The sequence below is a fragment of the Vidua chalybeata genome, chromosome 2 (genome assembly GCF_026979565.1).
Source record: "Vidua chalybeata isolate OUT-0048 chromosome 2, bVidCha1 merged haplotype, whole genome shotgun sequence".
In the NCBI taxonomy this organism is placed as follows: domain Eukaryota; kingdom Metazoa; phylum Chordata; class Aves; order Passeriformes; family Viduidae; genus Vidua; species Vidua chalybeata.
The window spans coordinates 16,109,251-16,133,509 of record NC_071531.1 but is presented as its reverse complement, the minus strand read 5'-3'; the positions used below and the strand labels follow the sequence as shown (position 1 = coordinate 16,133,509).

The 24,259-nt window shown below is 38.7% G+C and overlaps 1 protein-coding gene across 4 annotated transcripts; it reads left to right on the top strand.

Annotated features, from left to right (window-relative positions):
* The first annotated feature begins 31 nt into the window (after nucleotides 1-31).
* On the top strand, nucleotides 32-23,848 carry BEND2 (BEN domain containing 2). Of its 4 annotated transcripts, none has more exons than XM_053933370.1 (13): nucleotides 32-106; nucleotides 5,034-5,122; nucleotides 6,201-6,347; nucleotides 8,013-8,173; nucleotides 9,814-9,885; nucleotides 10,100-10,174; nucleotides 10,857-10,961; nucleotides 12,918-13,431; nucleotides 14,402-14,602; nucleotides 15,512-15,630; nucleotides 16,249-16,456; nucleotides 17,581-17,784; nucleotides 20,345-23,848. In XM_053933370.1, the coding sequence occupies exons 3-13, from the start codon at nucleotides 6,245-6,247 to the stop codon at nucleotides 20,566-20,568; spliced, it is 1,986 nt and encodes a 661-aa protein (XP_053789345.1). In that variant the 5' UTR covers nucleotides 32-106; nucleotides 5,034-5,122; nucleotides 6,201-6,244; the 3' UTR covers nucleotides 20,569-23,848. The 4 variants fall into 4 exon arrangements, with proteins under 4 accessions (XP_053789345.1, XP_053789341.1, XP_053789334.1 ...); XM_053933366.1 differs by lacking the exon at nucleotides 5,034-5,122 and adding an exon at nucleotides 3,424-3,515 and having other exon boundaries at nucleotides 35-106; XM_053933380.1 differs by lacking the exons at nucleotides 32-106; nucleotides 5,034-5,122 and adding exons at nucleotides 421-695; nucleotides 3,424-3,515.
* The last annotated feature ends 411 nt before the right edge of the window (nucleotides 23,849-24,259 follow it).

The following is a 24,259-nucleotide window of genomic DNA, read 5'->3' as shown; positions in this document are numbered from 1 at the left end:
GGCCACACCTGCCGGTGCCCGTACCCGAGCCCCGCTCGCTCCGCCGCCCGGCCCGCCCGAGGAGGACCCCGCGCTCAGCCGCCCCAGGAAGCCATGTCTGAGGAGGGTAAGGCTCCCGGCCGGGCGGCTCGCCCCGCCGAGGGGGGTGGGAGAGACGCGGCGCCGCCGCGGCGCGGGGAACGCTCCCTCATCGTTCGCAACAGCCCCAACGCCGGCTGCCGAGCCGGCCGGGCCACGCCCCCCGCGCCCGTCGCTATTCGCCCGATCCCGCGCGGCCGGCGCTGCCATTGGCTGCCGCTCCTGCCCGTCGCCGCCGCGTCAGCGCCGGCGGGGTCTCGCGGCGCGGGGGCGCGGCTCATGGCGGGCGGGGCCGCGTGCCTTTGCCCCCCAGAGCGTGCGGCCCGGGGCTCTCCCGGGGCTCTCCCCGGATTGCGCGTTCTCGGGGCAGGACTCGCGGGGAAGTTAATTGTCAGGAGTAGTGTGCCCAGCTACAGATCGGTTGCCTCAGTTCCAGTGTTGATGGTGGGGGAAGCTTTTGCTTTCCCTAGTCTTCAAATGGCAGCTGAGCGTAGTGCCAAAATCTTGGGGAGACTTTCCTGTGGAGCAGCAAGGTCTCGGCTTTGATGGGTTCCCCCAGCGCTGTAGTTACTTGCATACAAAACCTGAGGAAGGAAGAGATGAATGCTGTTCATAAAGTGAGAGGCCTGACCTAATGAATTGTCTATCAGAAGGCACAATGTATAGCACAACTTAAGTGTCTTAGAGACCAGACGCCTTGACTTTGGACTAAAACAGGTCTATTTCCGCCAGTTACGTGCTTTGCCTTGCCTTTCGGGGAAGTGATGTTTACACAGATTCAGATTAGTTTATGCCCATTTAGGTTTTTGCTGTCACAGACCTATCCTCTAAAGATCTTCCAGTTGTGTCTTGCTCAGATGCCAAATTCTCTTGTATGATATCATTGTTCAAGGAACTTTTCTGATCAGGAAATAGCCAGTTCGCTGTGTAGTTCTGCAAGTGTCAACTTGAGCTAAAGGGATAGGACTGAGATGGCAGAAGGGTGGGAGCAGAGCAATTGTGAAATAATCTCTATTAAATAAATGCGCACAGTAATGTGTTTGTCGGTGCTTTTCCTTTGTCTTCAATTCTTCAATTTCCTGATTGGCTTTGTTTGTTACTCAGCAATCCTAGCAAATGCTAAGCCTGTGTTAATCCCTGACAATAAAAAAGATATGACATTAATAATATTTTTTAATCAAAAGGTGCAGTATGAGCTCCAGTCTTAATAAACACCAAAGGGCTTTATGTGAGAGTGGTTTTACCTTGACTTATCGTCTCAATGATCTAAATATGACATGTAAAGGTACAGGAAATCTGGTTTTACTATTTTGCTTCTCTCCATAGTAATTAGTTTGTATGAGTTGAACATTAGTTTCTGTTGCCTTAGTTTATTGCAAATTCTGACAGCAGCATCCTAAATTAACCATTTCAGTGTTTAGAGGCTGTTGTTAAGCATTTTATCTCTGGTAGAGTATTCTGGTGTCTCTGATCCCTGAGAACATATGTAGAGGAAGGACAGAATAATTAGAAGTATGCTAAGGATGTGGTTTAAGATGAGTGCTACCATTTTTTTCTGAGTGCAGTATTTAAAAATCTTTGTAAAATCTGGTTTGACTTACACAGAGCTTCCATGGCTGGCTGTTTCACCTGGGTGTGTTGAGATAATGTTTGCAGAAATACAGAGGTGTCTAACTGAACTCATAATTAAGACAACTCATCAGATTTCTATAAAAAGTTTTTAGTGATTTTGCAAGAAGCTCTCCAGGAACTCGGTAGTAGAGGTTGGGATGGGATTTAGTACTAGTCAATGCTTTCAGCCATTTCTTTTATCAACCTCCCTTTACCATTCTATGCTGATGATCACTTACATTTGTGTTTTTGCAACTAGTGAGAGCATTCATCAGGTAATGTCTAATTCAGTACAAGTTGTTCCTTATTCCACTGGCTTATGTGATGTATTTTATTAGTAACATACTTCGGGAAATAAAAAAATAGTCTGTCATCTTGTCTTCAGACTTCAGCTGATGCATCAGACAGATCTGGTTGTATTTCTGTGCTTCTAGCTCTCATTATCATAAATCTGCCTAAACCTCTCAGCTATGTCTGCAGTGAGATTTAGTTAATAGGCAAATGATTACGTAGAGTTGTGATGGGATGATACTAACCCTGAAAGGCGCTGGTGTCCCTGGGCTCTCCCTTGTGTTCACTTTTTTTGTGTTTGTTAGCACAAGTGTCATGCCATAAATAGCACAGGATCTAATTGTGATTCAAGTTAAGGCTAGCTGTCTCTCCTTTTGTGGCTTAGTTTCATCCCAGGTAAGTTCTTTATTTATTTGGGTGCCATTGCTTTGCTTGACTTGTTTTGGTATGTAATTCATAGTTGCTAGAGAGGTTTTTTGAGCTTTAGTGTTTTTCCTTTCAATTCTGCCTTTGAAAGAGTTTGAGTTTGTTGTTTGTTTGTTTGCTTGGTTTTAGTATTTCTTGATGTTTAATACCAACACATTTTCAAGTCCTAGTAAATCTTAAATATATCTTTCTGTTGGTTACTGGAAATAAATTCTTTGTGATGCTTGGCTTCACAGAGCTGCATAAAAAGCTGTAATTTAATGTAGTACAGGGTTAGGTACAGAGTTGGACTTTTTGGGTGCAAATAATTCAAGTGTATGTGCCTTCAATGTGCTTCAACGTGATGTTTTTGTGCAGAAGTGAAGATGATCTCCTGATGAAAGAATTCTGAATTATGAACTTGAACATCTTAGAAGTTAAAAAGATCACCTCCAATCTTGTTTTTTTTTTTAATATGGTCATTTCACTGGACTGCTCTGTCTATAAATGTCTTTCTGTACAATGCACATTTTTTTATAAAGTTTGAGGTTTTAGCATATCCTACTGCTCCACTGCAAATTCTAAGTCATCGCTTATATAATATAACTCAGAGTATGCATTGAGTCTGAAAAGGAAATTAGTTTGGTTATGTTTTCTAATTTTATATTACTGTTACTTCAGTTTTCAAACAGAAATTCAGAGGTCTCCTAAACTAATAACTTGATCCAATGATTGAATAAATCAGCCTATTTAGTAAGTCTTACTAATGTGTAATGTACTTAATCTATTTCACAGTAAAAGCCATGTTTGAAATATGTAAACCTGAAATATTTCCTTAGTCATACTTCTTAAATTCAGAATTTCCTTTCAAGACTTACTGGAAGCATCTAAATATCTATATAATGAAATTTTCTGTCAGTGGAGTGAGTTAATGTATATATAATTCTAATTTGACACAAGAAATGCAGTTGCATCTTCATCCAAGTCAGAAGTTCAGAAGTAAGACACACTCAATGGCTTTCTTTTTTTTTTTTTCAGGAGCACAAATTAATCTATAGGATTTGGCAGATTGTGATTTCTTCCTGAGAGTCAGAATTGTATTTCATACTGTTTGGTGCTATATACTTATGGTAATATTTTCTATTCCTGGGCACTTTAAGGAAGCATTAGAAATATTTAAAATTGCTTAGAGGACTAAGCAGTTGTTGCAGTGTCTTTCTAATTATGGCTAAATAGCTGGATTTTTTTCTTGTTGCAAATTTTTGAAGGTATTAATAATATTTTGTATTCTGTAAGTAAACTTTGTTTAATTCTCAACAGTCTTATAAAAAATATTTTTGATTACATGTATCTTTCTCTTGCTGATCAATGTAGTCAAATCTATAGCAAAGACATTTAAGTTTGTCCACTGACTTTAGAGGCTGAGCAACTACAATGCATTAGGGAAAGGAGGATATAAAGCAGGTGAGTCTACATTCTTGGAGCTGCTTTTCTTATTGTTGCAATGTGACCAGTCATACTAATAAGCCTTCCTGGAAGTGGGTGGTGTATTCTAATCTTCAAGTTTCTTGATTGTTCATGTAGAAGTGCTGTTCTGAAGGCAGAATAATTCCCTTTCTATGTGTGAAAGCAGCCGTGTTCAGCAATGGGTGATGGAAATTAAAGGGCCAGGGGATGAGGAGAATCCTGGCCATCACCTGCAAGCTTAAAATGAGAGATTACTGCTTGTTGCTGCATTGCTTCCATGTCACTGTAGAAATCTGTTATAGGTTTGTTTTTTTGTTTTTGTTTTTGTTTTTTTTTTTTAATTGAGGTGGTTTTGCTTTCTGTATTTTCCTGTTTGGTTTAGGTTTGCTTTCCAGTTGTGAGTTGGTGTAGCTGCAGGCTTTGGAAACAATTTCTGCTCAGAGTCCACTGCACTGTAGAAATTCTGATTTTGAAATTTATTTAAGGGGGGGTGGTAGAGGGTATGGAAGACTGACCCTTGCTTTCAGTATCAACCACTTGTAGAAACTCTCCTAGCTTCTGATCATACTGGCCTTCCTCTAGTCCAGATGGAGCTGCTTTGACTTTGCTATGTGCTGGTTGCACAGAATTTTCCCTCTTCTATAGTCATCACTCTTTCTAGTGTAGATTTGAGTGATGTAGTTGCTGATCAGGTCGGGTTGTTTTGCTGGTGTTACTTGAGTGAGGCATGAGATCTGTGGCAAAGATTATGAATATACAGGTAAATTTTGTGTTTTTAGGGATGCCTAAATAACATACAATTTGCATTGCTTTGTCTAGTTAGGGATAGAAAGATGACTGCAGGACAGCAGAGACCCAGCTGTAAGTAGGGCATTTGTCAGACCATGCACTAATCTGGCATCCTGGCTGGGGAAATTGGCAGAGAGGATTGTCATCCCTCCTGCTTTGATGCAGATGCACTTTTACTGACTCTTTGTTAATACTCTCCCAAAGTAGGTAGAATACTAAATGATTGTCAACAAAAAAAATTGTGCCTGTGAGGCAGTTAAATAATTCAGTACATGCTAATATCTCATGTTAGCCTGCAATGAACTTTAGTCAGTGAATATCACTGAAGTGTTTTGCTATAAGCTGCACCTAAATTAAGTTCATGAGTAAGCCTGTTGTTTACTTCTATACAGCTGATGAAAACTGGCCAAGAACTGTTCTCCTGTTGGCAGCCTAAGCAGCATATCCTAGAGTGTGTCCTCAGCTAAACTCCTTTGTACAGGTCAGCTCTGCCCCAGGTAGTTTTTTGGCTTTGTTTACACCTATGAACAAAGCTCTTTATGGCGTGGCGGTTGATGGGTTAAATCCAAACCCTGCTGTATTATGTCCTTTGAATTACATGGAACTATTGGCCAGAGGGAAAACTGAATGACCTGTGAAATTCAACTTCATTCTTACCTTTTGGTCTCTAAGAAATTAGGAGAGAGAAGGATTTGGAATGAAGTGATTATGTAAGAGTAGAGACCCAGACTGCTGTTCCACTCATACAGTTCTGGTTCATTCCTGGAGCTCAGTCCATCCTGTGCACTGAACAGGGCAGAGACAGTGTGGAAAATACAGCCTGTGTTACTCATACTTAGAGTGTCATGCATGTGTGCTGGCTGAACTTCAGTTTTATTTCCTAACTTGATAAGGTTCCTTCCATTAATTTGTTTCATCAAAAATAAATTCCACTCCCTCCCTGACCCGGTCAAAAACAGTGAATCTAGCAATAATAACTGTAATACAGTTATTCTGAAACCATTTTTCTCTTGAGGTAGCGTGTTTAATTGGAAAAAATCTGCTACTGGAGATTTGCCATTCAGCGTTTCTGCACAGTATTGCATTGGGAGCCAGTGTTTGGATTGATCTTAATACCAAGTATACAGTTAGGATTTGTAGACTGATTTGTTCAAGTGTATTAAGCAAGTCTTAATTATGAAAGTAAAATTTCAAGACCAGATTAATACATTTTTTCGTATGCTTGAATATGTAAACAGTAGAGTTTGTAGAAGTGCTTGTTACTGGCTAGTAACTGTTCCTGTTGAAGCTGGACACTTTAGAGGGAATTCAGTTCTGAACAGTTTCAGAAATCTCACCAACTAAACAATAGTAAGCTGCTTCTATTCTAGTGTGCGTTTAAACCTCAGTGCCTGTGTTTAAAAGTGGCTTTGCATTTAGATGCTAAAGTGAAGCTGAATCTATAATAGCCTGTGGTACAATTGAGGTAATGCTAGGTCTGATACAAGCACAACAGTTGTCACCTGATATGCAGAATGACCTGCAGTCTTAACTGTTTCTCTTTCTGCATCTGCTAATAGATTATTTGTGTGTGAAGACTGAGGAGGAGGATGAAGCACTGATTATGGACCATGGAGACAACGGGCTGTCCACACAAAGCTGCATGCCAGTGCAACAGAACTCTGAAGGAAACAGTTCTGTTCACCACATGAGTCAACTTGCCTATGGTAATTACTGTTCATTTCTATTGTGATCTGATAGTTAATGGCTAGTTTTAATGCCATATGTTCCGTGCTTTTGGATTCAGTGCTTTCTATATTACCCGTATCTTTAAAACACGTTTTATTACAAAGCTACTTTATAGAAATTGCTTGGCAGTGCCTTTAAAGAAAAGTGCCTTTTAGTTATTACGTTCTATGTCCTTATAAATGATGAGCCTGCTAAAATACCACGTTTTAAAAAGACTACTTTTTACTTACTTGTAAAGGTAAGTATACCTAGGAATAAATTAGGAAGCAATTTGGAAAACAAATGTCATGGAAGAACCTCGCCTAAAATTTTTAGGCTTTTAGGTTTTTAGATAATCTGTCTAGTGTAACTTAGTACTGGAGATGCTGATGTGTAATGATAGCTAGATGGTTGTTTAAGATGATAAATTATTAGTTGTAAGTAGCCATTGTGATTGTCTTTAATTCACTGTATTTATTTTAACATGCAAGATCAAAATCTCTCAAAAAATCTTACCCAATGCTTCATTGGCCCAGACATAAATTCTTCACAGCTGTTATGAGCATTTATAAAGTTCTGTAGCAGTATTACCAAGTCAGCGAGGAAAATTACTGTAACTAAATGAAGGCACTCTCTAGTTTGGAGGATTTCTTTTTAAATTCAGCCAATTAACTCTTTAGAGAATCCCATCAGTGTTTCTCTTCACAGACACAAGTTACATATGTTTCCTAGTGTTGTTGGGTGCTTCTGAGAACATTTAGATTTCTTGGTCTTCTAATTGACAGTAGAGTATTCTGTAGTTGTCTATATGTTTACATTTAAAAACAAATTTGGGAGTGGAGGATGGTTTGGATGGTTTACTGGGGGATTTGTCTCTGTTACTGAAAATAAGCAAACAAACAACCCCACCAAAATTAAAACTTCTGTCCAAGAAGCTGTCCTAGACAGTTGCTGACCTTGGCTTTGGGACATGAGTAATTATTTCATTATTAATAAATTAATCATGATGAAAGCAGTTGTTTCTTAAAAGGTAAAATATGGTTTCATTATCTTTGGGTGTATTAGCATTAGATATTGTCTAGTTAAAATCAACTATAGTGAGATATATGAGAAACACACCACAGGTTTATCTCAAATGTGAGTATTGAACTTTGAACTGAAATTCTGTTGGATTTGTTTTATTCAACCACTGTCTTAGTCTGGTGTCTTGTAGAGCAGTGCCTTTCCTTCACATCTCATTCCATCTGTCCAAATGAGTTTCTTATACTTTTGTCTTGTATCTTCTTGCCTACTATAAGAAGCTGTCAGAGCAAGCTCAACATAATGCAGAGAGAGATCTAGGTTTTCATTTCCCCCTGCCTGCTGCAAAACACCTTTTATTTTAATTTTTTCTTAGCCATTTATGCTCACAAAGTCAGTATTACTTTTACTGGCACTTTTTCAAATATCATTATGTTTGAAAAAAACAAAATTGAATTTATAATTTCTGATCCAAATTAATTCGATAAATAACTGTTTGATAGTATGCTGGTAAACAAATTTCAAATAATCAAGCAGTGTGAAAGTTAAAAAAAAATGGTGACTGAGCCTATTTTTACTGTAGTGAAACATTTAATGCAGTGCGAAACTTTCTGATGATCTTTACTTTCTCTTCACTTTAACAGGAAGTGAAGGCTTGCCAGTACTTGCTGATCAAACGGCCTCACAAATGAGCCATTCTGCAATGATGCAGAGAGGAACTGGTCACAGCCCTGAGAAAATGGATTTTGTGGTTTTGCATAATAAAAGAAAACGACTTTCTCCTGCTCTAGTGGAACACAATGTGGTATGTTTCACCAAACAATAGCCCTTCATTTTGAGACCAGTTTCAATGTTACTTGGAATATAATTTTTTTTTCACTGTTGCGTGGTGATTTGATGACATCCCACTGAAGATGGGTAGGATATCTATGCTTGGATGCTTCTAGCAAGTCTTCAGCCTCCTACTCTGCAGTCTGTCCATATATCCAGAGTTGCCCCATCCCAGGTGCAGAATCCAGCACTGTCCTTGTTAAACTTCATACAGTTGGTGGTTGCCCAGCCTCTGATTTGTTCAGATCTCTCTGCGAGGCCTCTCCACCTTCAAGGGAGTCAACAGCTCATCCCAACTTAGCGTCATCAGAAAATTTAGTCTCCCTTCCAGTCCTGTGTCCACATCATTTATGAAGATGTTGAGAAGCACAGGGCCCAGGATGGAGCCCTGCAGAACCCCACTAGTGACAGGTCTGATGTCACCCCATTCACTGTAACCCTTTGTGCCTGGCTCGTGAGCCAGTTGCTCACTCATGCTGTGATGTGTTTGAACAGCTGCGGACCAGACATTTTGTCCAGAGGATCCTGTGAGAGACAGTATCAAAAGCTTTACTGAAATCCAAACAGATTACATCATCTGACTTCCCTTGATCAGCTAGGTGGGTCATCTTGTCAGAAAAGGAAATTAACTTTGACAAGGAGGACTTTACCCTTCTGAAACTCTGCTGGCTGTGACTGATGACTCGGTTGTCCTTCAGGTGTTTTTCAGTAACTCCCAGAATAATCTCCAGAATTTTATCTGTCACTGAATTCTGCCTATTGTAAACGAAACAGAAGCATCACCTACCCCCCTCCCAGCCTTCCTTTTCTAAAATAAAACCTGTTCAGTTAAAAAAATAAAATTTAAAAGAAAACACCACCAGCAGACACTTTAAATCTGTGGTGAGTGGTGGATGGGATCGGCATCCATCCACAAAGGGAAAATGCCAGGATTGTCCAGGTGATGGCACCATTCTTCCTGCTTAAAATCAGTTTCCAAGCCATGAGAAAATTGCCTCTTTAGAAATTGTTTACAGCTTCTGCTTTCAGTTATACCCACTGAAGCCTCATAATGTGGACTCGGAGGTCTTTTCCAATCTGAGTGATTCCATGATTCTGTGATTGCATAAGCTTGGCTGTATAGTACATTTAGTTTGATGAGGAAGTTCTGCCTTACAATAAAGAAATAAAAAAGCATGTTATTTTTCATGTATGTATATATATATATATATATATGTCCTATTCCTGTACCATGGTAAATTTACTTGAAGAAACCAGAGGTCTGAGACTCTGCTATCACAAATCCAGGGTCAAGCTGATAAGGAAACCTTTGACTGTGAAAGTAGAGTATGTAGGGAGTCAGGCAGGGCATCTAAGCCACCCACTGCAAAGAGGCTTCAGCCCAGCAGTTACAGTCCCTGAGTGACCACCAGAGTGTCTCCTGCATGGTCAGACAGGAAAGTTTCCTTAACACACCTGTACAAAAATAAGATGACTGTGGTAGGTCTTGTTTTCTTGGGCCCTCTTATAGCCAAGGGAGGGAATTACAGCTACAACCAAAAGTGTCCAAGTTGGATTCCTGGAAGACTTCTTTAACTTTTCAAAACATTAAATGTTAATTATGTTATTTCCCAGATGAGAACCAGGGAAGAAGAATATGAAGATAGTGACAGTGTCATTTATGAGTATGAACCAGACTATGAATGTGTAAGTGAATTTTCTGTTATTTGACTGACTTTGAAAAGCTGCTCTGGGGATGTATGTTTTGAGGAAACATGAGGCTGAAGTAACATGAGAGATTTGAAGTTGGGATTTACTTGCTTAATGTGATGTCCTAAGTCCATGTATATATTAGTACCTTACACTCCTTTTTCTTTTTTTTTTTTCTTTTTTATATTTTATTATTATTTTAATGAAAAAGGAAAGCATTTTATCTGAAGCTTCTTATACTGGATACCAGCAGAATCCTCTTATGGAGGTCCTCAGTTATTGCCAGGTATTTTTTTTATCTTTATGTCTGAAATGGTGTTTAAACAATATTAGTTAAACTTCAGGAAGAGTTGTATTATAAACTTGACAACCAGTGACATGATCCTTTCTGGTTGTTTGCTTGTTAATTTCCCACATAACTACAATATTTTCAAAGTAAAACTAATCTCCTTCATATTCTCTGAACTTTTCATAAGAATAATTTTCAAATATTAAGCTTTAATACAAAATGTAAAGTTTAGTTATTGGGAGGAGCTTCACAGTAGTGGGAAAGATAGGGCAGTGATACACACCCAGCTATTGAATGTACAAGTTGCTTGCCAAAGGTGTGCCAAAAATCCTGCTAGTGTTGGTTTTGTGAGTTCTTTCCTTTTGATTTCTGAAGCAGTAACTGGCAAAATTGAAAATAACTGCACTAAAATTAAAAGCATCCCATATTTATTCAGGTGAGCACTTGTGTGACTGGAGTTATTCAGGTCATGCTTAATGGAAGTCAATTTGTAAGTGGTTTGTAGCCAATTGTTAATGTCTTGTAAGTCTCCTTAAGCATTCAGCAGTGCTGTTGAAGGAAGTTGGCTAAGTTTTAGGGAGTGAGTTCAGCTTTTAATTGAACTTTCTTGGTTTCTTCAGGTTTAGGTTGGGTTCTTTAGGTGAAACAGTACTGTTTTCAGTCTTGTATTTGTTGACAGGCCATGTATGATGCCATTCAGAAGTTGGATAAAAAATTTGACTTGCTTCATCGTAAGGTCTCGGAAATGCAGCATACTCGTATAAAGCCATTCTTGCTCAAACCTGTGAGTATTAAAGACCTAAGACATTTATTTTTGCTTTAATTCTCTCATTTCTTCTGATGCTTATTTTTAAAATCCCAGTCCTTTCACTAAGATTAAAGTAAGGAGCAAAATAGTAGATTTAGAATCTATTTCAATCCAATTACTTGAGATTTCTGATTATGTGCCAGCTTCAGTTTCCTGTGTTATTGACTGGTGGCCACAGATTGGCAGTGACTCCCATCAAATTCTGGATGCTGTGATAGATGCTGTAAAATTCTATTTGTATTGGCATGAACAGAAGTGAATTGTGTAGGTGCATCTTAAACTTCAGTATATTGCTGTTGCACCTTTGCAACATGTGATGTGTTGTCTCATTGGTTTCTGCATTTAGAAGAGAGTTCAAGCATCAGTCAGGTTGGTTCAACTGGGTTGAACTGAACTTTCGATCTGAACAGTATGTTGTCATATCCATTACAGTATAGAATTTATTTTTTAATGGAAACTCCTTTTTAAACATTTTTAATAATGTCTGCTATTGAGTACACAGTATTCATTTTGTTCCTAAATGGTCAATCTACTGTTAAGACACACAATTTTAGTACTTCTAACAATGATCTTTTAAAGGAAAGCATAACAGATGATTTTTTAAAAAGGTTATAAAATCCATAATGACTTTTTTTGCCATCAACACTACAAAGCTTTTAATGTGGCAGAGATGATTCTGCTGTCAGGAGATGTCAAGACAGCAGTAAGGCCATTTGTTTTAAGGGTGGGTGGAGCTGGATTTCTCACACCTGTCAGCTATCAGTAGGATACTAGGTTTTATTTGTTATGTATTTTTATTGTCAACTCCAAGCTTGTGCTGTCTACACATCCAAATCCATGAGTTTCAGGAATAAACTGATCTTGTCAAATACAAATGAACCCCGTAAGACCTCTGTGCTCTTACCTTCCCCTCTGATATGTGGGACGGCAACTGCTTTAATGTTTGTATTTTTGGGTTAAAAGTGATGTGCATTGCTTTTTTTTTTCCCTGAAGGCTTTTATCTGCCAGCTATTTTCTTAGGTTCTGCCATTTAAAATCATCAGGAATGCTGTTGTGGTTTTTTGTAGCTGTACCCTTGCTGTACTTGTGAAGGGCTAATGGAATGGTTTGGGGTAAAGGTACCTTTTTTATTAGATGAATTCCAAATGCTGGAGAAACTGACAAATTTTCAGATACATAAGACTTCCTTAAGGTCATAGATTTTTCTTTTTTGAGGTTACAAGGTTGAAATATAATGAGATTTCTCTAAAGAAACACACAAAACCACCAAAATTAAACAAAATAAGAAAAACAAATCCACATGTGTCATCTTCATCTGGTGGCTTCTGCTCAGTAACTTGTGTTTCGAACTAGAATACATGCTGTATGATTTTTAATAAAAGTACATGAAGTGATGGAAAACATAGCCCATCTCTCAGTTTGTCCATTTCAGTCCCTTTGGAATCTTCATTGTAGATGAGATCTGAATGTTTAATGTTTTCAGCTAACAAGTAAATAAAGAAGAGAAAGTGTTTGGGGTTTTTTTTCTTGTTTAAAATGACTTAAGCAGGGCAGTGGACACATTCTTTGAAAATTCATCAGCCAGTGACTGAGTAAATAACTGAAAAATTTTAAATTTTATTTTGTCTATTTACTTTTTAATAGAGGTCTAGAAAATAGTTTTGCCCCCCAGGTGAAAAAAAATTGAGAAACATTGAAGCTGACCAGATAAACTCTTAGTGTTGCAGATAAAAATGAGAATAGAAGATAGTAGAGGGAGGGCTAAAATATGGTAGCTCTTGAGTTGATGATAGAGACTACTTCAAGGAAGAGTATGCTGCTAATAACATCATTACTAAAATCTAGTTTTCCTGGTTTGCTAAAAAAAACCCTCAAAATTATCAGCTATGTGTAATTTAACCTTTTAATTCTTTTCTGAATCACATTTGCAGAAACCAGTTGGATTTACATACAGAAGTTCCAGTCATTTGCCTTCAGGAAAAATAAGAGTACAAAAACACATGGAAAGAGATTTAGGTCTTCATCTTTCTTCATCAGGCCAGGGAAGGCATAGCCCAGTTGTAAGGACTGCTTTACAAAATGGCCACGTTCAAGTCAACTCCAAAGTAAAACACGCCCCACAGAGTTTTCAGCTCGAATCTCAGCTGCCTGTTGGAAGGCAGAGCCCACCACTCCCCACTATAGTTTCTACACATTCATTACATTCATCATTCACAACAGCTAATGGGATGCCTGACCTTTCACCACAATCAAATCTTGCTCCCAGTATTGTGGAAAGTACTGTCAACATTGCATCTTCACCCGTGGCATCACCATCGATACCAGCACCATCTGAGCCCAGTCATGAAAATAATGCTGTGGAGTTGAACTACAGAAATACATCTGAGGATGTGAACATTAGTGAAGAACTACCATCTTCTTCAGTCTTCATCAATCCAAGCTTTGGTGAGTTCCTTTGTGAAAAATACACAGAAACAAAGGCTGAAAAAAGGCTGGTACTACCCCAAGCCTTTGATTTACAGTAGGTGCTTTGCATTCTTTTAACTCTTGGCTCTTTTTTTCTCTCTTAATGTAATCTTTTCTATTCTGTATATAATTCACAAGTAATATGTGCATGCTACCCATGTGTTGGAGGAGGCAAAAGATATTGCTGCTAAAGCTAAGTGAGACATTTGCCTGTATGCATTTTTTTAAGAAAGCAGCTTACCTGATCTGTGTGAAGGAAATACCTGTTTTCTTATTGGGTGGGATTTTATCAATGAAACATCCTTTCTATATTCAAATACTCCAGTGTTTGGTTTCTTTCAAAATACTTCATTCCAAAGAAAAACAAGAATTCTATAGATCATTGCATTATAATAAAGATACACATATCAAATAGCACCGTCTATTAAAAACTAATGCTTTTCTAAAGTGTAAATGCCTTGATTTATATGCAAGGCTGAGCTATGACTTCTTTGCTTTTGGTCTAAAAAATACATTTTTACAGCTGAAGAGCTGCATGAATGGTAGGTGAAGTATTCAAATATCTATCTAAAAATTTGTAAACAATTTATGATTTAGCAGTTCTGTGTCATGAGTCAATGTCTTGCAAACATACCTGGTAACTGAACATACATAAAACAGACCACTGTGAACATTGTGGACAATTGGGTGTCTAATGTATTTTCTTGGTTGTTTTGATTTCAGTTAGTTATGCTGGTGGTTAATGTGAATCAAAAAGGTACTTCTGCTACCATTCCAATTTAAAGCTGCTTTTATAAGAGCAAGGCTAAGTAGTATACATAATAAAATTAATTGTAGAGAGAACATACTCCGAGAGTCAAGAGAAAGAGTTTGAAAAAATGTTCTGTTTTTAACTACTCGTTTGGGATTTTAATTTTTTTCTTCTTTGAATATTTTTGTTTTGCAAAAGAATTTGTTGGTGACCCAGCAAGAAATGTAAAAGTTCTTGGAAACCATTTGGTGAAGGCTCGGCAAAAGACTAAACCCAAGTACGCAGCACGCCACTTGGTTCGTGTCTTGTTCCCCAAGAAAACTTTATTGTGCAGCATTATGGGGGCGAATGCACGAGGGCGCAGGACATTGGATCCAAACAAAATTGCTGCAATAAGAGGTATGTTACCTTTCAAAATGCACAGATTTACTTCTTTCATACTTAACGAAGTTTTGAACTGAAAAGGAGTCCTTTCCTGTATGTTTCTGGCTAATCGTTGTCTGGCAGCTGGGGAGCAGATAAATGCCGTAGTAGATGTGCTCCACTCTACAGTATCCTTTTGTTTTGAAAGTCCTGCTTTGCAATTTTCTGTGTTCATTTTTATCCAATTTAAATAAAACTATTCAAATTTCTTCTAGTTTTATTTACATTGTGTTCATCAGTCATGCTTGCTGTCTCTAGATTTTTAATTGCAGTTCGTGTGTGCCATGGATTTTGTCAGTGGTTTTTTGTTTGGTTGATTTGGATTGGTGTATGGCCATGGTATACTTGGGACAAATATTAATTGGTGTTTTTCAAACACTCTTATGTTGAGTAAGAAGTAGTGAAGATGGAGGGGGCTTTTTTAAATAAATGTCAAGTCATTTACACAGATCCCATGGCATGTATGTGTTAAAGGGTTAAAATTGAGTGTGAGGTTATATAAGCCATGTGAAATAGTTGCAGCAACAGCATTACCCTGTGTCTGTTCTTTTGCGGGGGATGGTGGTGGTGTTGGTTTTGGGGGTTTTTTAAAAGTTTGTATGATAAATCACACAATTCCCCTAATTCTACCAGGAAATGTTTAATATAATAGAAGCATTATTCACAACATTTCAAAAAGTATCACAGAACATCTTGAATTCATAATGCTGGTTATTTTCAAAACATAAGTTTACTATATTTATTGATGGAAATCTGAAGTTTGTAAATGGAGAACAGTAAGCATATGAAGCATTAGTTAGCTTTCTCTCTCTTTCTAAATTAGGATACTTCTGAATACTGGGCTTTATTATGACGCTTCAAACATTTTCTATATTTTATATGCAGAGTTTCTTGCAACTAACTTTCCAACCTATGATTTGAGCGAGCGTGGAAAAGACTGGAAAACCTGCATCACTAATGTCAATTCTATGATCCGCTCCTTACGCTCTGAAACCAAAGCAAAGGTGATGATTTATTAAGTACTAAGTTTGCACTTTTTTCTCAGATTAATTATTTGACCTGCTCATGGTACAAATGCTGTATTGGAAATCCCTTGGGTTCTGTCTCTGTGTTGCTTAGCACAGGCATGCTGACTGCAGCACTGGTTCCATGTGGGGAATACTGGAATATGCTGTTTTCTGCTTTGCCTCTTCTGCTTCTGTGTCCAGAGTTCAATTAAGAAGTGTTCAGGCATAGGATGCTATAAGGAAAGCACTGCAAATGTTGCCCAGAAGTAGTGTCTAATTTGATTGAGAGCTTAAACAAGTAGCTCTTAGCACTTGTTTTCGCAGGCTTTTTTTTTTTCATATATATTCAGCTATGCATTTCACTTTTATATTGACTGAAATGTTACTCCCAAAACACTTCCAAATACATTTACTTCTAAAATGCTCTGTTCATATCTTTGTATAATTATTAACTGTTCTACCAGTGGTTTTCATGATAGAAATAATTCAGGAGTAACTATATTGCAAAGATCTGAAATCTAATTTATACTAAGTGTGAAATAAACTGGAACACCAATTAGCAAACTGGTAGGCTTCTCTCAGTGTGTGTACTAACCTCATTAAATGTTTCAGCAGACAGCTCAGAGGAAAGAAGTGTCTGATGTTCCTGATACATCTCATGGTGTAGATTTAAATTATAATGAAGATAGTAGAGACAATTCTCAAAATTCTCAGAAAATGACTGGCTCCACAACTGACACATTGCAAAATTCAGCATTGGATAAGTTTCCAGAAGCTTTCCACATATCTTCGGTCAGAAAACAACAGTCTTTGGAACCTATGGGTAAACAAAGAAATTTTTGTGTTCTGGAATTGCTTGTTACATTTTAAATAGTCAATGAGAGGCAAAAGATGGAACTGTAGGTATAATTCTGTAGTAAAGCGATTTTCTGAACTATGTGAGTCTTCTTTTTCTCTTAAGGCAGTCATTTGGTGTACGCATAGGAAGTCTTTTTGGGAATGAATAAGGGTGTTATATCTGGCTAACAGAATATATGTTTGCATCTACCAGAGTCCCATAATGCATATCTGCTGTGACATTGGGAAGTTCAGATTCAGTTACTCTGTTCAGTTGCCCTGGCTTTTTTCTTTTATTTGGTAGATATTCTGCCTTAAAAAAGAAAGCTAGCTCAGAATATCTATTGAATGGTATTGCAATTTCAGAAGAAAAAGTACACCTTTCTGCAAAATTGACTCTTCAGGACAATAAAAATCTTAAAGCAGACTTTATATTTTCACTTCTTTTAATTTAAGTGTTCAATACACAAATTCATTGGGGAAAAAAAGCCATATACAGCATGTGATGCTAGAGACCCTCAAGGAAAATGGGCTGAGATTAGTTGCCGTTGGAAGTAATTTATTCCATTAGGATCACTTTGGGGTTGTTTCAGATCTGTTCCTGCACCCAAGATTTGTTAGTCAGATCCCACAGACCTCTTTATGTACTAAAAATTTTGCATTTTTTTGTATTAATGTTTGCAGTGAAGTGAGGTAGAAGTAGTTGAAAAATACTCTTTTTCTGTTTCTGCTTGGAGAATCTAAGCGCCACTAAAATAGCAAAGCTTTTATTTACTTACGTACTTGGGAAAGCATCATCTTTCCACATGAGATGACACAAGTTAGAAAGCAATAATTAATAATGTAGCTTGCATTGCTGAAGACATATCAGAAGTACTTTTTGTGGTTGTAAACCAGGCAGGGTGTTCTGGCTGCTTGGCCACATGTCTGCAGTATGTTTCATGTTAGCAGTAGCTGTAATGTTACAGTTTTGCTTTGGTCTTTGCAGGCAAGTAGAGTAGTTTCCAGGTGAGCTTTTTGTGTCAGTTTTGATTTAATACAGCCACTGTGAGGCATGGTTGGTGTTGGATGAGTAAAGTATCTCTCTTCCCTCCATGACATCTTCTCTAGAACCTCTTGGGAGCCCATGGCGCAATGTTCAGTTGCCTTTCTCAGTCATTTATGTCGCTAAGGGGAAGACACGGCCAGAGTTGTCAGCTCGCTTCCTAATCCGTCATATGTTCCGTGAAGAGGTGCTGGTGAAAAGCAACGTGTATGGTAGTCTTGATCGTGGCATGAGCCCACTGGATTCCAATAAAATTAATGCTCTCAGAGGTAAGTAAGAAAATCTCTGTTAAATCATAATGTGGGGAAACTAATAGGAGTATTAACTTCGTATCTTATGAATAAAGCATACAGCTTCAGAAATTAGTCTGTGAAGCTGTTCTTATAGGCATTTTCTGCGAGCAGTGGAACAAATTGAGAGGAAGTAGATAAAGTTATATTTTAGTAGCTCAAGAAATTCTCCAGATCATGAACCTGGTTTGCATGGGAAAACTCAATTGTCTTGAAAGGGCAATGCAGTGGGAGATGGAAGCAGTCCCTGAGGATTCTGGAGGGCATCAGAGATAATTTCTTGATACAGGGGCTGTGTAGATGAAGCAGAGAACAGAGATGTAATGTACAGCAGGTTATGGCTTCCTTCATAAAAAGGGTGGTTGTGGGATAATTGGTGGTGGCATTGACTGTAGAGATTATGAAATCATGGGCCCCGAGGTCCTGAGTAGAGTAAGAAGAGTCTGAGTACAGGCTCTGTAGCTTGGAGAGCACACTTTGACATGTTTGGGAAAGTCACAGGTGGGAGCTTGTGAGAGACAGCTCTGAATAGGATAGAAGCTCAGGAAAGTTGATAGATCTTTAAGAACAGCCTTCTGCAAGTACACAGGAGTCCATCTTGATGCTTAGAAGAACTGAGTTATGGGGAGACAGGTTGGGCTAAGGGAATTCATAACTGAGCCCTGGAGCAAAAAAGCCATATTTAGAGATAGGAAAAAGGACAGCGTATGAAGTGGAATTTAGCAGCTGTTGTGTTTTAACCCATCAGGTAGCTAAGCACACACAGGTGCTTGCTCACCTTCTTCCTTTCTGTCCTGTTCCCCTGCCCCACCATTGGGATGGGGGAGAGAAGTGGGGAAGGAGAACTGTGTCTGAGGGAGCACGTTCATGCTCAATAAAGCAGGGTGTGACTCACACCCTCGGGGTGATGTGTGGGCATAGCTTGAGGGACAGATAGACCATGCCAGAAACCATTTCCAGTATGGCAAGCACTAGCACTAGCACTGGAAACTTTGCCACTATATATATACACATATATAGACGTGTAGACATATTTTATTTCTTGACATTTTGAGCTTAAGAAGCATTCAAAAGATCTAGTAAGTGTGTCTTAGGACTACAGGAAGACCGTGTAGGCCACAGAGCAGATAAGAGGCAAATCCTGTGTGTTGCAGCCAGACCTTGTCACTTTGCTCTGGAGCCAGAGGACAGTCCCTGCCCCTGTTTCCTGTAACACAGCCTGATTGGATGGCAGCACCAGCTCCCTGAATGTTACCCTGCAGAGCAGGAAGGGACCCTGCATAGCCTTACTATAATCCCCAAAATCGGTCAGTTATGGTGAAAGAAAAAACATAACTTTAAAAGTATTTTGTGGGCCATGTACAAAGGCTCTGTAGACCCTGAATAATTCCAGTTCTGTGCTGATCCTTTGAGGTCAAGTATTCTTGAATTTACTGCTGGGGATGGAAGTAAAGAGAGCCTGTCTGCTGCTTCAGCCAACACGTAGTGTATCCTTTGTCAGCATAGTTAATAACAGGAGCATCCTAAGGCACACTTACTCTCCCTTTCACCTCTCCTCCTGGAGCAGAGTGAACTGCAAGCGCGCAAGTTTTTATCTCAGTTACTTTCTTCCTTCAGACCAAAGTTTTTCTGGCAAAATGGGTTTGCAGGTTTGTAATTACAAGTTAAAATATTAACTGTAAACAATGATACTATATTAGATTTTTACTTGCTGGTATGTGGAAGAACAAAGCTGACACAATATCTACTAGCTATGCCTTTCTTTCTACTATGAAGGTAAATCTAGATGTTAATCAGAGAAGGAGAAGCAATATTGCCTTGATTTGAAACTACAGATGAGAATTCTTTTTTGGTGTTTAAGTCTTTTACTGGGTTGCTTAGAGAAAACATGTAATTCAGCTCAGCTCAGCAGGACAATCACTTCTCAATAACTTTAAAAACCAATTTTAATTTTAGTTTTAAACTACTAATTTTACTCATGGAAGGGGAGAAAGGTACCATAGTCCAGTCCTTTTTATGTCATTGCTACCAAACTCAGGTGTTTGTTTTCTGATCTTACTTACAGTATGGTAAGGAATGAGCTCTCACAATTTTTCTGTCACTGTTGTTCCTGTACATCTGTGTTATACTGAACTGGTGTGATTAATTTTCGTGATTATAGTTGTCAGAGATCCTCTGAAGGAAAGCTTTGTCATGCCTAATACTGGTCATTCTGAAATGGAGCCCAAGATTTTTCTTTGCTACCTGACCATATTAGAAGCTGAAGTTACTCAGCACTTCAAAGGATCAAAACCACACACATGGTCATGTTTTCTTTTAATATTTTGTTTTTATGCTTAGACCTTTCTTACTCATTTTCAAATATAACAAATATAACAGAAAGGGGGAAATCAGTATCTGCCCTGCTTTGCTTTTCAAGGCTTGCAATATGCCTTGCTGTCCTGGTTTGGTAGCATGCACTTGTTTTAGCTTTAGAGAAAGAGTATATAGCTTGCCTAAATAATTGATAATTCACTGTTACATACTTGTTTATTTTTAGAATTTCTTCAAGAGAATTTTCCATCCTTTGATCTAAGTGAAAGTGGATTTGATTGGAAGGCATGTGTGGCTGCCATAAACAGCACAATCCGCAGTCTCAGACATGAGATTAAAAAGGCAACGTCTGGAATCCGCCAGAGAGCCCCGGCAGTGCCGCCCTCGAGTGCAGAGTCCCCCAGAGGATCCCACTCCCGTAAAGCCAGTGGAAAGCATCTCTCAGATTGAAGTTCTCTAGCATCTATCTCAAATCTTAATTTAGCAGGTTTTTATTAATTCTGTGTAGAAGCCTGTAATATCAAGCTGTCCTATTCAACTGAGTTGTCAGCAGTACTAAATAGCATCACTTCATGAGGCCAAAATTAGCAGAAGGCTTGGGAGCCCTAACTCCTTGCATGGGTAGTGTTTGTGTTCTTCAGAAATTATTTTCAGTGTTCCCTGTAGCATTTGCAATGTGCTCTCTCCTAAAAGCATCTTCTTGTCATGATTCATTGAATCTGAAAGATTAATCTGGTTAGAAAAGATGCACTGTGCATCAATTCAGCAGAAGCAGATGGAAAAGAGGAGAGGAAAGAGTGGTCCTCCTTGGAGGGTGAATCATAGCCAGCTAAATTATCTCATTATGTGTGAGGAATGAAATTTGCTTTGACAATTGGATATCTTCAGTGAAAATATCAGAAAGGAAAAAATATTTTAAATTGCATTTAGTTAACTTGTTTTATCGGGACTTGATGATCTTCAAGGTCTTTTCCAACCTTAATGATTGTATGATCTCTCACATTTTTGCCTCCTATATCAGTGTTTTTTTGCAGGATAAGAGGCAGACAAGTTCAGCTGGTAATGTAAGGGGGAATAATGCCTTAAGTTTTAGCTTTCATATTTTCCAGATTCTGTACTGCATTAGTATATAACTCTGAACTTTAACTAAAGTGTTAGCAAGTTCTCATCACAGTTCAATCAGACAAAACAATCATTTTCCAGCCTGACAACCAAGGACACTGTTGCAGCTTCACACCCATAAGGTACAAACAACAGCGAATTGATGAGAGCAAACTGGGAGGATGGGACTTCATAACCTAAAGCTGTAATTGGCCAAATAACCAAAATATGTAAATTGACCGAAACGTATGAAAGTGCGAAAACTCGTGAGCCATCATCCATCTTGGGTGTAGCCTTGGCCAGGCTCTTGTACTGCCCAAGGTGTATCCTTTGAAAGCCTTTTAATAATTACCTACTTTATTTCTTTAACACTGTCTAGCCTCTGTTCCAAGTAGCCTCTCAAGGCATCAGTTACTCTGCTTTGTTCTGATTTAGCTCTACTAAAAGGACAAAAAACCCAGTCCAGTGGTTGGTTCTGGTTTTTCTTAATGAAATTTAAGGAAAATACTTCTTCAGGGTCCTGAACTTCACCATCTCATGGTTACTGTGGCTAAGGCTTCACATTTTTAGCAAATCCCTTGTTGTAGGTGTATGAGGCCCAGAAAAGCACCTGTCAATAATAAATGTTCATGCCCTTGCCTTTCCTTTATGTCTGTGCAAGACTAAGATTTATTAGTGCACTAAGTTATATATTAGAAAAAAAAAGAGCAAACAAACAAATTTTAACAAACTAATTTTCAAAATCACTTGGATGTTGAACTTTTAAAAGTAAATAAAAATTGATTACCATATATATTCAATTTCACATCTCAGTTTAATTTGTAAGTTAGAATTCAACAACAGTGACTGTACAGAAGTTAATGGGGTTTTTTGTTGGGTAGCTTCTTTCTTGTTTGGGGTTTTTTTGTTTGTTTGTTTTCAAAAAAGGAAGTAATCATAGAATCATAAAATATGCTGAGTTGTTAGGGACATATCAGGATCATAAAGTCCAGATCCTGACAGTGCATAGGATGATCCCCAAAAATCACACCATGTGCCTGAGAGCATTGTCCAAATGCTTCTTGAACTCTGTCAGGTTTGGTGATATGACCACTTCCCTGGGAACCTTTGCTAGTGCCCACCTACCCTCTGGGTGAAGAACCTTTTCCTGATATCCAACCTAAACCTCCCTTGCTACAGCTTCAGGCCGTTCCCTCGGGTCCTGTCACTGCTCATAAGAGGGAAGAGATCAGTACCTGCCCCTCCTCTTCCCCTTGTGAGGATGTTGAAGACCACAATGAGGTCTCCCCTCAGTCTCTTCCAGGCTGACGAAAACCAAGTGACCTCAGCTGCTCCTCATACAGCTTCTCCTCCAGACTCTTCACCATCCTCATGGCCCTCCTCTGGGCACTCTGTAATAGCTGAATGTGTTTCTTATATTGTGGTGCCTAAAACTGCCCCCAGCACTTGAGGTGAGGCTCCCCCAGTGCAGAGCAGAGCAGGGCAATGCCCTCCCTCTCCCAGCTGGCAATGCTGTGCCTGATGCCCCCCAAGACCTGGCTGACCCTCCTGGCTGACAGGGCACTGCTGACTGATGCTCAAGTTGACTATAGCTGCTCTCCAGCTTCTCATTCCCCAGTTAATGCATGCAGCCAGGGTTGCCCTGTTCCAGGTGCAGAGCCCAGCACTTGCCCTTGTTGAACTCCATACAGTTGGTGTAAGCCTTTCTGTTCCATGTTTTCCAGCATCAGTCACACAGTTCTCCCAGTGTCTTACTGGCTGGCTGCTGTGTGAGCTTGCCTTGCCACTTGTGTTGGGTCTGAGTGCAGTCTCAGAGGTCTAACTTCTTCACAGAAGGAAATTTCTTGGAAGACTGGCATAGAGAGTGGATTTTACCTCTGAGAGTTGTGGAAACTATGGCTTCCAAAATAACACCTGTACATAGCAGAATGAGATTTAACTAAGTCTGTCCTCTCCAAGGCAAAGGTTTCATAGTTTATTTGTTAGCAATAGGATAAAACAGTGAATTAACTCGTTCTCACTTCAACGTCTGTTATTGTATAGAGTATAGGACCAGCTTTTTAATTGCAACATAGGATATGCAATGGCCTTATCAAATATGAAATCAGTTGGTAATTTAAGTTCCTTCTGCTACCTCCTTGCAGAAGTCTTCTGTAGGATTCAAGAAGCAGACTGAATTTCTGATTTTCTTTTCTTGGTAAAAATGTTGTACTGCAAATTCGGTTGTTCTGGTGTACTATTAACAAATTCTTCTGTTACAGTCCTTGTTGTAAATGCCAAGAACTTTGTTGTGTATAGATATTACTAGTTCAAAACCTCAGAAAGAGACAAAAATGCTTATATTTTTTCAATTGTTTTATGAATTGTTTTCATTGCCCTTCACAGATTTTAATGGTAGAAGGATATATTTATTGAATGACTCGTCTGACACTGAAATCTGTTAAGTGCAGTGCATACCTATAGCTTCCATCTTGAAAAGAAAATTGAATAATTGAAGTAGAAATAGTTTTCTTGTTTCTGTTTCAAATGTATCAAATTTTGCTAACTTTTATAAAGTACAATTAAAGTATTTTGCTGTTAGGAATTAAGTATTTTACAAATAAAACTGTCATATAGCTCTTTGACCAGATATTTGTGTCTTAAGTATTTCTTGTGTCATGAATCTACAGTTCAAGTACAGTTTCATCTGAAAAGATTATCTTATGTCATTTGAAGAACCATGGCTTTAAGAGATCTTCTGATTGAGGTGAGATGATTTTGAAATGTGACTGCATTAACTGTAAACCAAAGCAAACATTTCTGGACTTGACTTGTCATTTATAGCTGTGTGTGAGTTACCCAAAGCAGAGCTTTCCTGGGGGGTCTTGGTGCACCCTGCAGCCTCTGATCAGAATTTTTGCTGGTTTCACAGTGTGGATGTAAACAACCCATCTTACAGCTATGTTCAGCTTTTATAGCCAGAACTCATTCCTTACAACAATATCAATACTTGCTATTTTCTTCAAGTGTTTATTCAGATAATCATAGGACTTTAGAATAG